The sequence below is a fragment of the Vicia villosa genome, linkage group LG4 (genome assembly GCF_029867415.1).
Source record: "Vicia villosa cultivar HV-30 ecotype Madison, WI linkage group LG4, Vvil1.0, whole genome shotgun sequence".
Taxonomy (NCBI): domain Eukaryota; kingdom Viridiplantae; phylum Streptophyta; class Magnoliopsida; order Fabales; family Fabaceae; genus Vicia; species Vicia villosa.
The window spans coordinates 17,369,764-17,380,901 of NC_081183.1; the positions used below are offsets into that span (position 1 = coordinate 17,369,764).

An 11,138-nucleotide genomic window follows, 5' to 3' on the forward strand; every position below is an offset into this window, starting at 1 on the left:
TGACTTTTGAACTTTAAAGGAAAACAGACAACTATTGAATCATATTTCAATAGAGTGTAATATTATTTTTTCAGTTTCTATGAATTATTAATTTATGATTTTCTTACGACCGAAAATTATAAAGGGATCTCCCGAAAAGTTATTATCTTATTATTTTATCGAATTTTTCAATTTTTTACATTGGCCCAAGTCGGTACCGAACAAATTTATTATTTTAGAGAGTTTATTAATTTACCGAGTATTAATTTAAAGAGTTTCTACTGTATTTAAAAAACTTACAAAAAGATACAATGAAATTTCTTAAAAGAGTGTTTATCATAAAAACTTCAAATTGGGCTGAGTTGATCCATGAAACTTATTGGGCCTTAGCAGGCCCATATCTTGTTGCGTTCAATTCATCACCTGCTTGCAGTGAAAATGTCAGCCATGGCTGAACCTGAAGCGAACAACCAAGATGATGACTACATGGGTGACCTTTCTAGGTTTCTTCCTTCCGATTCTATTCAACCTCCAATTCCAAACACTTGTTCAAAAAAGGTAACATTTTTGTTCATTTCGAATAGTTCTGCAATTTGACCTTGAAAATTTAAATTAGGTTTTGATTTTGTAGAATCTGTAGCTACAATTCATAGGAGAAAATGTTGAATTTTGTTGTGTAGAATCTGTAGTAGAAACTTATGGTGCATGTAGGGTATTAGCAATCTACGCAATCTCAGAAAACTATGGACGGTTAAGAATTAACACGAGAATAAAGCAAATATGGCCGAGATGAGGATGTTGTGTTTATGTGTGGTAAGACTGGACAGAATAAGATTAGAAATGAAAATATTAAAAGGAATGATGAGGTAGCACGAATAGTAGAAAAATTGGTGGAAATTGGAAAATATACTTATAGCATGTTTGGTTTGGCTTTTGGAATAGTCAAAAGCAGTTTTAGAGGTGTAGAATTGACTCTTGAGTGATTTTGAAGTGTTTGGTACTTCTAAAGTAGAATTGATTCTTGAGTGATTTGAAGGTGTTTGGTACTTCTAAAGTAGAATTGATTCTGCTTAAAGCTAAAATTTGTAGCTTTTGAATTGAAACTAGATTTTGACACTAAAATTTGTAGCTTTTGAATTTAAACTAGATTTTTACATCGAAATTTGTTGTTCAGCTCCCTTTTACATAAACGTATCCCAACATAATCAATTCTGTTAAAATCAGTTCTATCGAACTCAATTCTATCAAAATCAATTTTGTCCACCGGCAATTCAGACACAAACTTAGGTGGCTTGGACATGTAAAGAGAAGACTCGTAGATTCAGACACAAACTTATCCTACTAATGATTTGAATAGAACTATGGTCCTGGATAGAATATTATGGCGGAAGTTGATCAATGTAGCAGACTGACTTAGTAGGATAAGGCTTGGTTGTTATTGCTGTTGTATTCAATTCAAAACATGTGCATGTATCTTTCACTTAGCAATTTATAGGGACTGTGCAAAATTTCATGTTGATAATGATAACTCCCTTGTTACTATGCAGATTTCTGACAAGAAAGGTCCTTCAATAAACTCTTCCAAGAGCCAGTTGAAAGCACTAAACTGGCAAGAACGGCGAAAAATCGAAAGGGAAAGGAAGCAAATACAAGAGGATGAACAAACATTAGCAAAAGTGGAAGCTCCAATACCACAATCCAACATTGGGTTTAAGCTTCTCCAAAATATGGGTTATACTCCAGGTTCTGCACTTGGCAAGGAGGGCTCAGGACGGGCTGAACCGGTTGGGATTGAAATTCGACGGTCACGAGCCGGTATAGGCTTAGAGGATCCTCATAAGGAAAAGAAGAAAAGGGAGGAAATCACGATCCATATGAAAAGGAAGAATGAGGAGGCTCTGATGGAAGAATTTGGATCTAGGCAGAAATTGCGGTGGAAGAGTAAGAGAGTTATTGTTAATTTTAATAAGGCTAAGGCTGCTCTTGACCAATTGGAGAATCGGGAAATTGTGGAGCCACCAAAGAACGAGGATGATGCTGAGGGTGAAGATGAAGAAGAGGAGGAAGAAGAAATAACAGAAGAGGTGTGTGACTTAATAATACATACTAACTTCATTATTATGAACTTGGTTATCTTATCCGTGATTGAATCGATTGCAAATTTGACAATGAAATGAATGCAGGACTTGCTCGATGTTTTGATGAAACTGAGGGACGAGTTCAATTACTGCCTCTTCTGTGGATGTAAAGTAAGCAAACATGTGATTTATCTAAAAAAATGTTTTCTTATATTTTCAAAAGATGAAACCGCAATGTAATATTCGATACAAATTGACTTTTTTTCGTTCTTATTTCTCTCCAGTATGAATCAAATTCTGCTCTCTTGGATAACTGCCCTGGAATCAATGAAGATGATCACTGAATTTAACGTCTCTTAGTACAACAGAAACTATCTTGTTTGCTCTTTTTGTCAAGCAATCATTGATAACTGTAAATGCATATAGGGAACCTTGTGCTGAAAATTTGTTAGTGCATCTATCTATATATCTCTCTTTGAGTTTAGTCATCTCAATTTGGTAAATTATGACTTTGTTAATCTGTCATTTGATGCTGGAAATGAACTAATGCAGACATCATTTTCTTCCAGGAACGCATTCTTTCATATATTGGTCTTTCTAATTCTATGAGTGATGATTGGGAATTTTTGCCTTCTGCTTAGAATTTTCAAAGACATATTCCTAATGTTGAAACTTCAATTCAGAAGTCTACTAATTCAATTGACCAGGATGTTCTTGATGACTCAAACACTAACCTATCTTACCAGTTACCATCCATTATCAACCATATACCATGCAATTATCATTCGTGATAGTGATCAACCACAAACTCATGCATATTTTAATTATGATACTCATCAATCACAAATATCTGCACTTAGGGGTGTTTGTGGTACCGTTTGAGTGATTTTGATGATAGAATTTATCCGTAACGCAAGAGAAAAAATGTATGGTTCGATTTGATTCGGTTGACTTTTAAAAATAAAATCGAACCAAAACAAACCAAAGCAATTCGGTTTGTGTTGATTCGGTTGGTTCGATTTTTTACAAGATTTTTATTGAGTCATACATATACAAATAAAGGAGAACATAACTTTATATTTTGTCATTGGCATTGCTATCCGCTGGTGTCTTGGCATTGCTTTCGCCCTTAGCGTGGATAGGATTCTAGTACAATCGGATGCAAAATCTGTGATTGACTGTATCAATGGTTCTGTTATTGACGCCGTTCTTGAGCCCATTGCGGAGGATTGCCATTGATTTTTAAATAGCTTCAATCTAGGTTCTATATGTTTTTATCTAGGGAGTTAACTGTGGATGCCCACAACCTTGTGAGGCTTGGTAATTTGTATGGCTCTAAAACTTGGATTGGAGGCTTCTCTCTTGTGGACTCCACTGTAACTTCTGCTTCTTTGAATTTCATGCTTCCCTTCAAAAAAAAAAACTTTATATTTTATCAATTATACATTATCAAATAACAATGTCAATGAATACAAACTACAACATCATTTCAGCATCAAATAAAAATAACAATGTGTATTATAAAATACACATCACCTAAACCAAAACTAGGCTATCCATCCCACAGCACATCAGAGAAACACTTCAATCCTATATTGAACCTTTAAAACACGACACTTTCTCTCCAGACAGCTAAAAAGCACCTCCTATTATTAGAAAACTCAGTCACAACAGCACTAAACTCTTTCATTAAAATCATTATATCCAAGTATCCTCCATTAGAACTCCTTACATATCATAATCAACGAGGTTAAGACGTACAAACAAATGAAAAGATTTAAAAGGAATGAACAAGATTTAAAAACATATATTTCATTTTCAAGCACATCTACTAATCTTATTCAATATCATAAAGTCCTTCATTTAGTTGTGGGATCGAAGTCATTTCTAAAAATATATCAAATATATTAACATAATGTGGTTCAATTTGGTTCGGTTTGCAAAATACAAACCGTAAATTGAACCCAACTGCGCAGTTTTGTTAAAATATGACTTAGATACAATCAAACCAAATACAATTTTTTGCAATTTTTGATTTGGTTCGATTCGATTAAAGGTTTTCAATTGAGTTGACTTGATTTTGTATACTCCTACTTGCACTTGTCATTCAACATTCATCAAACCTAAGCATACATTACCATACCTGAAAGAAGACTTATGTATGTAACACATCAAATAATTTTCCAAACCATTCATCCACAAGTATGAAATATCTTATTTGTTAAAATTTATCACACACTATAAACCAAAAACATATGTTGATGCTATAAAATTTGAATAATGAAACCAAGTTATGAAAGATGAATTTGTAGCCTTTGAAAGTGTTTGACGAGTGACTCCAAATACAAAAAGACAATAATTTTCTTTCTTTCTTTTGTCTTCTCTCTTTTTCTCATGTAAGCAAAAAAAAAAAAAAAACTCTAAAACCGACACATCATAATATGTGTTTCATTGTCAATAGTGGAATTTGATTAATTACATATTCAATTCATGAAGTAAAACGTCTATGTTATAGGAATAATTATAGGAACTCAAATGAAAAGAATACACAGTAGTTATTCTAACAGTCAACTCTAGAGATGTGGCTTCACTGTTTGAAGTCAAAGAAAAATTACACATCCCACATGCAGAATTTACAAGAAACTTGCTCCATTCTCCCATGAAGTCTTAAAAACAAATTAGTAATGTCTCATTTCACATGAAAAATGAGATACATTTTCCATAACCTTAAAAAACACACAACAAACCAATTAATCTATCCACACAAGAAATCCTTTTAAAAACTAAAATTTATTTTAAGACCAGATCACCTCATCTTTTATATCCATCCCCTTTCCTTGTCCTTATGACTATTCTTCTGTTCTTTAGCACCTCCACCTCTTCTACCATTTCCAGCTTGAACCCCTCTTTGTGCCAATTTCCCTCTACTTCCAATAGAAACTCTCAGTTTCTCCATTCCTACATTTACACCACCAACTTTTCTCATATGTTGTAGTGGAGACTTCACCTGACCTTTTCTGTGAGTGCTTCTTCTTAATATGTTACCAATCTTCTTAACACCGCTTTTCACTTCTTTGGGACTCTCGCAATGACCTTGTAATGGTTGCATTGTTTCTGATTCCTCGATGACATCTTGGTTTGCTAACTTTGGTATGAATGGTGTTTGAAAATGTGTTAAACTTGGGAGAGGAATCAGAGAGTTCCTCCTTGAAGTAGTTGCAGAAGGAATGCCACGTGGTGTCATTGTGCATAAAGAAGCTCTTGCTGTCCTTTTTGGAAGTAGCGATTTGTTATCGGCCATGTCGGGATTGTTTTCTTTCTCGTTCTGATCAATGTACTTGATTGAGCTTTCTATTGTAGAAAAGGGTATATTGTAAGGTTTTGAGATGATGTTCTCCATTAAGGGTCTAGCTGAATTTCCGCCACTTGTTGGATCGTTACAATTCTTGAGAGTTGCTAATGGTCGATTCGCGAGTGGTGTTGGTCTTAAAATTGAATTGTTTTGCTCTTGATTCATTTGATGCTGCTCAGCTATCTTTGAGTCTACATGTTGACGCGCTAGCTTTCTCTCAATCATAAGCTGTGATTCCAGTTCCTTCACCTTCAAAATTTTGTAATATGTATAAGATACCCTAAATCATAAGTTGTAATGTATAAAAGAGAAAAATAAAAACAAATTTGTGCTATACTTGGATTGTTCGATATTGTTTGAGAGAGCTTATAGATGAAATAGCTTATGGTGTGTCCATATAAGCTATTTACAGCTTACTTCCATAACTTGTTCAAAATAGATTATGAAAACAACTTATAACTTTATAAAAATAGTTTATACTTCAGCACTTGTGATATAAGCATTTCATCAAGTTGTTTATCTAAATAAGGCTTTAATATGTTACCTTGTCTTGAAGACTTTTGTTTTTATGATCCCTTTCCTTCATTTTGAACTCTAATCCATGGATTGTATCCTCCATCTTCTTGATTTGAAAATCCTTAAGTTTTAGCTCTTGTTTAGTTTTGTCAGCCTAAATATAAATAACATGTAAGCAATGAAACAAATTGAAAATGATGAACAAGTCGACAGTGAAACAAACTATATATTACACAGTTAAGTAGTAAAATGAAACAAAATATTACAACAATCATACCATCTGTTTGTGTTTCAGAAGTTCAATGGTGTCCCACTGTTTTTTTGCAGGACCCAATTCTATTCCTCTTACTCTACTAGCAAAGTTCAAAGAGCAAATCGTTTCGCCCAAATCGTTTTCATTAGGACTGATTTGTACAAACATGAGTGCCTTGGAATCTCCTCCTACAAAAACAAAATTGTTCATCAAGTTCAATAATCACATTCATACGAAATTGTACCTAATGATTAATTGAATCTTCTAAATAAGTACCTAATGAGTCTTGCAGCAAGTGTGTAAGCTTGGAGTTCCTGTATAGTGAAGAACAATAGATCTTCAATACTGGCAATAGACCAAGACCCGTTTGGATAAACGAGTGCTTATTATCTAAGCTATAATTTATGAATTGTAATGTTCATAGGCTGTTTCAAATTTCAAAATTTATGATTGAAAAAAAAGGATGATAACCTGAAAGGGATGTGAGAACTTTTAGTTGCAAGAGCTGAAATGACATCGCCAAGTGCCGAAAGAGACCTATTAATATTTTGTGTCTCCTTCAATCTATCACCTTGTACTTCTGTCTTTGCGACTCTTTCACTACCTGCTAGGTCCACAAGCCATAACTTGCTTCTAGTGTGTTCTCCATTCAACAAATTTTCTCCCTTAACCATGACACAGTGAATGCAGTGAGATCGACTACTATGCTCGTTCGCATTGGTTGAGCTTACAGCCCTTGCATTGCTACCAGTTTGTAGGACATCCCACACTTCAGTCATGTTGTTCACATGTGCTTCAACTAAACCTGGAATATGCATTCCTTCACCAGCTTGCCTTATCTCCAATCTACAATCAACCACATTTTGTTACTTGCAAAAAAAGCTACAAGAACAAACCAAGCTAAAGTATGGCTTCCCTTTAAAAACAGGATTTAATCGCTTAAAAACTTCCACCTCTGCTAAAATAACCAAATGGTTTGTTAGTTTACCTTCTTGCAGACATTCCTGGATGGTTTCCTGAAACCAACAAATCTCTTATTTGCTCATTGTACACTTCCAAGACACTTACGGAGATATCATAACTATAGAGGGTTTGTCTTTCCTTGATTATATCAAACATTTTCTCTAGAGTCCTGAAATTAACTCCACGAGCTTCTTCTGTTCCCTCCATTGTGAAGGTTTTTCCTGTACCAGTCTGTCCGTACGCAAAAATGCATACATTGTATCCATCTAAAACCGAGGTTGCGAATGGTATAGTGTCTTCAAAGATATCAGCTATAAAGCAATACAATTAAAATGTGTCAAAATGGGAATTTATCATCAATTCAACATGAAATACAAAAGAAAAAGTATATATATGGAGTTAATGCTTTCATCAATTACCTTGTTCAACTTGAGGGCCAAAGACAGCGTCAAATTTAAAAGTCTTTTTTGAAGATCCATTTGACATAACAGTAAGCTCGCCCTCTTTAGAAGAATCAAAATCTAAGGCCACTGTGGCTCCTCCTTTTATCTCTTCGGCATTGAGTGGCCTACACCGGCAAAAGACCCTTATGTTTCCTCTCAACTCTAATACCTTATTGTAAAGCTCTTTTTGAATCTTAGTCCCTTCTACATATTTGGACTTGAGATCTTCATTTAACTCTAGTTGTTCATTCACTTTAAAAAGAGAAACAAGAAGAAAAAAAAAATTAGCACAAACCCAAAAGGAAAAACTAAACAAATATAATATTGAGATTCATAATGCCACAATGTGTAATTACTTTTAGACTTGATAATGAGTCCCAATTCGCTTATATCTGCTTCATACTTCTTGTATGCCTCCGCTTCTTCTAATAGCTTAATATGTTCCGTTTTCATAATCTATACACAATGAAATCGACAAACACATTATAAATATAATTTTCTCTTTTAAAATTTGCTTGTCATTGATTCTAATGTGTTAGGATACCAGTACCTTCAATCTCCTCGTCATGTCTCTCAGTGTTGTAAACCACTTACTTTTCTCTTTCACTTGTCCCTCAATAGCAAATGCTGCAAGACCAAGAATAAAGTCACACAAATGGTTTTTTACGATTATTAATAGTGTAAAGTTTTAAAACTAAACTCTAAGTATATTAGTTATATAATAAGTTGAAAAAGGAGAATGCTTACCTAATGATCCTACGTGCATCGACTTGCGCATTAGCTCGTCCTGAAGCTCCTTTAAGGAGTTCAAAGCTTCTTGACATTCAGTACGTTTTTTATGGTTCTCCTTCTTTAGCTCCCACAACTCCCTCTTTGTTACTGCCAGCTCTTTCGTCTGACACTCAAAATCTCTTTTCAGCTTCAGAAACTTCTCTTCTACTCCAACATCCTACAACATTATCGTTTGAGATCATACACATTTTCCTGATCAAAGTAAGAAAATGATCACTTTTTAATACATAGAAACATACTTGTGAGAACTCCAACTCTGCTTCCTGAGACTCTCCAGTGTCTTCCGTCATTTCATTATCTCCTGAATTTAACGCAAATTTTTGTTGTAAAAATGCAATGTAGACTATAACCAGCAAAAAAATTCACAGTATGTAGAGCTAGTAGTTCGAAAATTCAAAAACATTGTTTACAGCAAGAGATACCGAGAATTGAACTCACCGGGAGAGCAGTCTTGCAGTGACTCAACTTTAGTTATTACCGGTGGTTGACAAAGCTCAAAGGAGGCTTCAGGTGATAGTAATTCCTCTTCCGGTTCAAAAGTTTGACACACATTCGAGAATTTAACCGTTGGAGTCTTCCGAACTTCCGAAACAACTTCAACTTCAGACTCATCGATCCCATTCTCAAAAGAAAGCTCCATAGACGAATCCAAATTACAGCAATTTTTGCTCTTCAACATCACAGGAGAGTCACAATAACTGATTCCAGCAATATCCGGTGAGCCAGAACAGACCACCAGATCCGGTGAAGTCATCGAAAACCCTAATATCGACCGTTCCGAAACAATTGGATCATCATCAACCAAACTTTTCACAATTGGATCATCGAATTGCACACTACCCCGTTCGGAGATTTCATTTTCCCGAGACAATCCTACACCAATAACACAAAAAGATATAATCTTGATAACCCATCAAAAACAACCAAATATTCAATTTCATAAACTAGGGTTCTCACCACAAGATTGAGGATCAGTCGCCATAGCTGAATTCAAATTAGATGTTTGTAAAACCCCTAAAAGAAATCAATTCAAAAGGGTACACGATTTGAATCATGTAACTAAAAGTTCTGAAGTAAAAATTCAATTTTGATTTGACCCAAAAAGATTCTTACCAGTGGAAATGGATTCTGGTTGCTGTTGATGAATAGAAGCGTCAGTGAGAAGAAGAGGGTCATGATCAAAGTGATTCCATCCTTTATCTTCCATGGATAAAATAGTGCACACCAACCGTTTGAACTTTTGAAAAACCGAAATTAATAAAAATAACAGTAATAATAATAATAACAATGTTTGCTTTTTAAGAAGGTTATAATGATGGTGAAAAAAGGGAATGTTTTGGTATGATTTCGTTACGAAAAATGAAGATTTGTGAAAAAGTTTCCTAACTGAGAAAATTTGACCGTTGAAGGGTTTGAAATTTGAAGAGTGGAAGCGGGTGAAGATATTGTTGGTGGAGGTTATGCTTTGTGCTTTGGATTCTGACTTTGGAGAAACAATGATTTTTATTGACTCATTAAAGGAAAAAATGTAATTTGTCTTGTTTTGGTGTAAAAGAATAAGTCTAGAAACATAATATCTATAACACATATTTTAACACAAAAAATGATTTATTTAATGTGTATTTACAATTTAGCTTGATATTAATAATAATATCATTAAGAAAATTAGTGTTATAGTAAAATATAAGTATTTTTATAATGTATATATGTTATTATTTTTTTGTTTCTCTAAGTTTTATTTGACCATTTCTAATATAATTGTAAAAAGGTTTAATATATGTCTGCATTTAATTCGTTCAATACATTGAGGAATCAATAAATATATTTGAATTTAATTGTATTTATCTTTAAAATAATATATGTTATGGGTTGGTTAAAGACACAAATAAATTTGTCGCATCTACTCTTCTTGATTCAATGTATAAAAGTTAATTCATACAACAACAATAAAAGTATTTTCTTTGATCTCCATTTTTTATTATACTCAACTTGAATCTTGAATTGTCTTTGGCATTGGAATGTTAACCTTGCAGGTCTATCCGCGCCACCATATCAGAGATCAGCATCTCGGTTCAAGGTCATCAGTTCGTCAACTGCATTCAATTTTGGTTCCTTAACAGAGCAGTGGCACCGCTTATGGGAATTGATTTCTAATTTCTGTGAAATTCCACTACCAGGTTAATCCTGATCTAAAGTCAGATCTCTACTGGCAGTAAAGAGATCGGAGACGGTAAATTTGAAAGTCATGTCTAAGATCCTCAATCCATCTCTTGAATCAATCGATCACCGATTATCAGTTATCGACGAATTCTACGACACCGCATCATCCAGCACTTGTCATTTGCTAGATTGCCTTCTACTTATGGAAAACTTTGATATGCATCTGATTCCGCGGGGATCAATTGGAGTTATGATTCCTAGATCGCGAAAAGATCATAGAATTCCAAACTTCGATCTACATCTGATTCTTGCGGTCACCATCGTTGTTCAAAACCTAACAGGATTCCTCGTAGATGACAGAAGCTCTTGCAACATCATTTACGCTGACATAGAGGAACTGTTAGGCATCCAACAAGAAAATATGAATATGTATAGCGGAGGAGATTTTCTAACCTTTAACGATTCAATAACTCACCCTCAGGAATGATAGATCTAATAGTAATGGTTGGAAAAGGGGTGAGCGAATCCTCAACTTCCTTGTAGTATCGTTCAAAAGTGCCTTCAGAGGTATCCCGGGAAGATTCTTCTTGGCAAAGCTAGAT

General features: G+C 34.4%; 2 protein-coding genes across 3 annotated transcripts; one reads left to right on the forward strand and one right to left on the reverse strand.

The window, feature by feature from the left end:
- Positions 1-348: 348 nt before the first annotated feature.
- LOC131598907 (uncharacterized) lies at positions 349-2,682 on the forward strand. 2 transcript variants are annotated; one of them, XR_009282416.1, is made up of 5 exons: positions 349-537; positions 1,527-2,063; positions 2,163-2,228; positions 2,342-2,504; positions 2,627-2,682. XR_009282416.1 is itself a non-coding variant. In XM_058871474.1 (4 exons), exons 1-4 carry the CDS (start codon positions 418-420, stop codon positions 2,399-2,401), a joined length of 783 nt encoding a protein of 260 aa, XP_058727457.1. In that variant the 5' UTR covers positions 349-417; the 3' UTR covers positions 2,402-2,682. The 2 variants fall into 2 exon arrangements, 1 of the variants encoding a protein (XP_058727457.1); XM_058871474.1 differs by having other exon boundaries at positions 2,342-2,682.
- A 1,930-nt stretch (positions 2,683-4,612) lies between these two features.
- On the reverse strand, positions 4,613-9,867 carry LOC131594596 (kinesin-like protein KIN-14Q). Its single transcript, XM_058866767.1, has 14 exons — positions 9,490-9,867; positions 9,334-9,390; positions 8,815-9,249; positions 8,616-8,677; positions 8,332-8,533; positions 8,135-8,211; positions 7,941-8,040; positions 7,561-7,836; positions 7,167-7,452; positions 6,650-7,024; positions 6,455-6,492; positions 6,203-6,366; positions 5,954-6,079; positions 4,613-5,658 (listed from the first exon to the last, which is right to left on the reverse strand). Exons 1-14 carry the CDS (start codon positions 9,581-9,583, stop codon positions 4,876-4,878), a joined length of 3,075 nt encoding a protein of 1,024 aa, XP_058722750.1. The 5' UTR covers positions 9,584-9,867; the 3' UTR covers positions 4,613-4,875.
- Between the last annotated feature and the right edge of the window lie 1,271 nt (positions 9,868-11,138).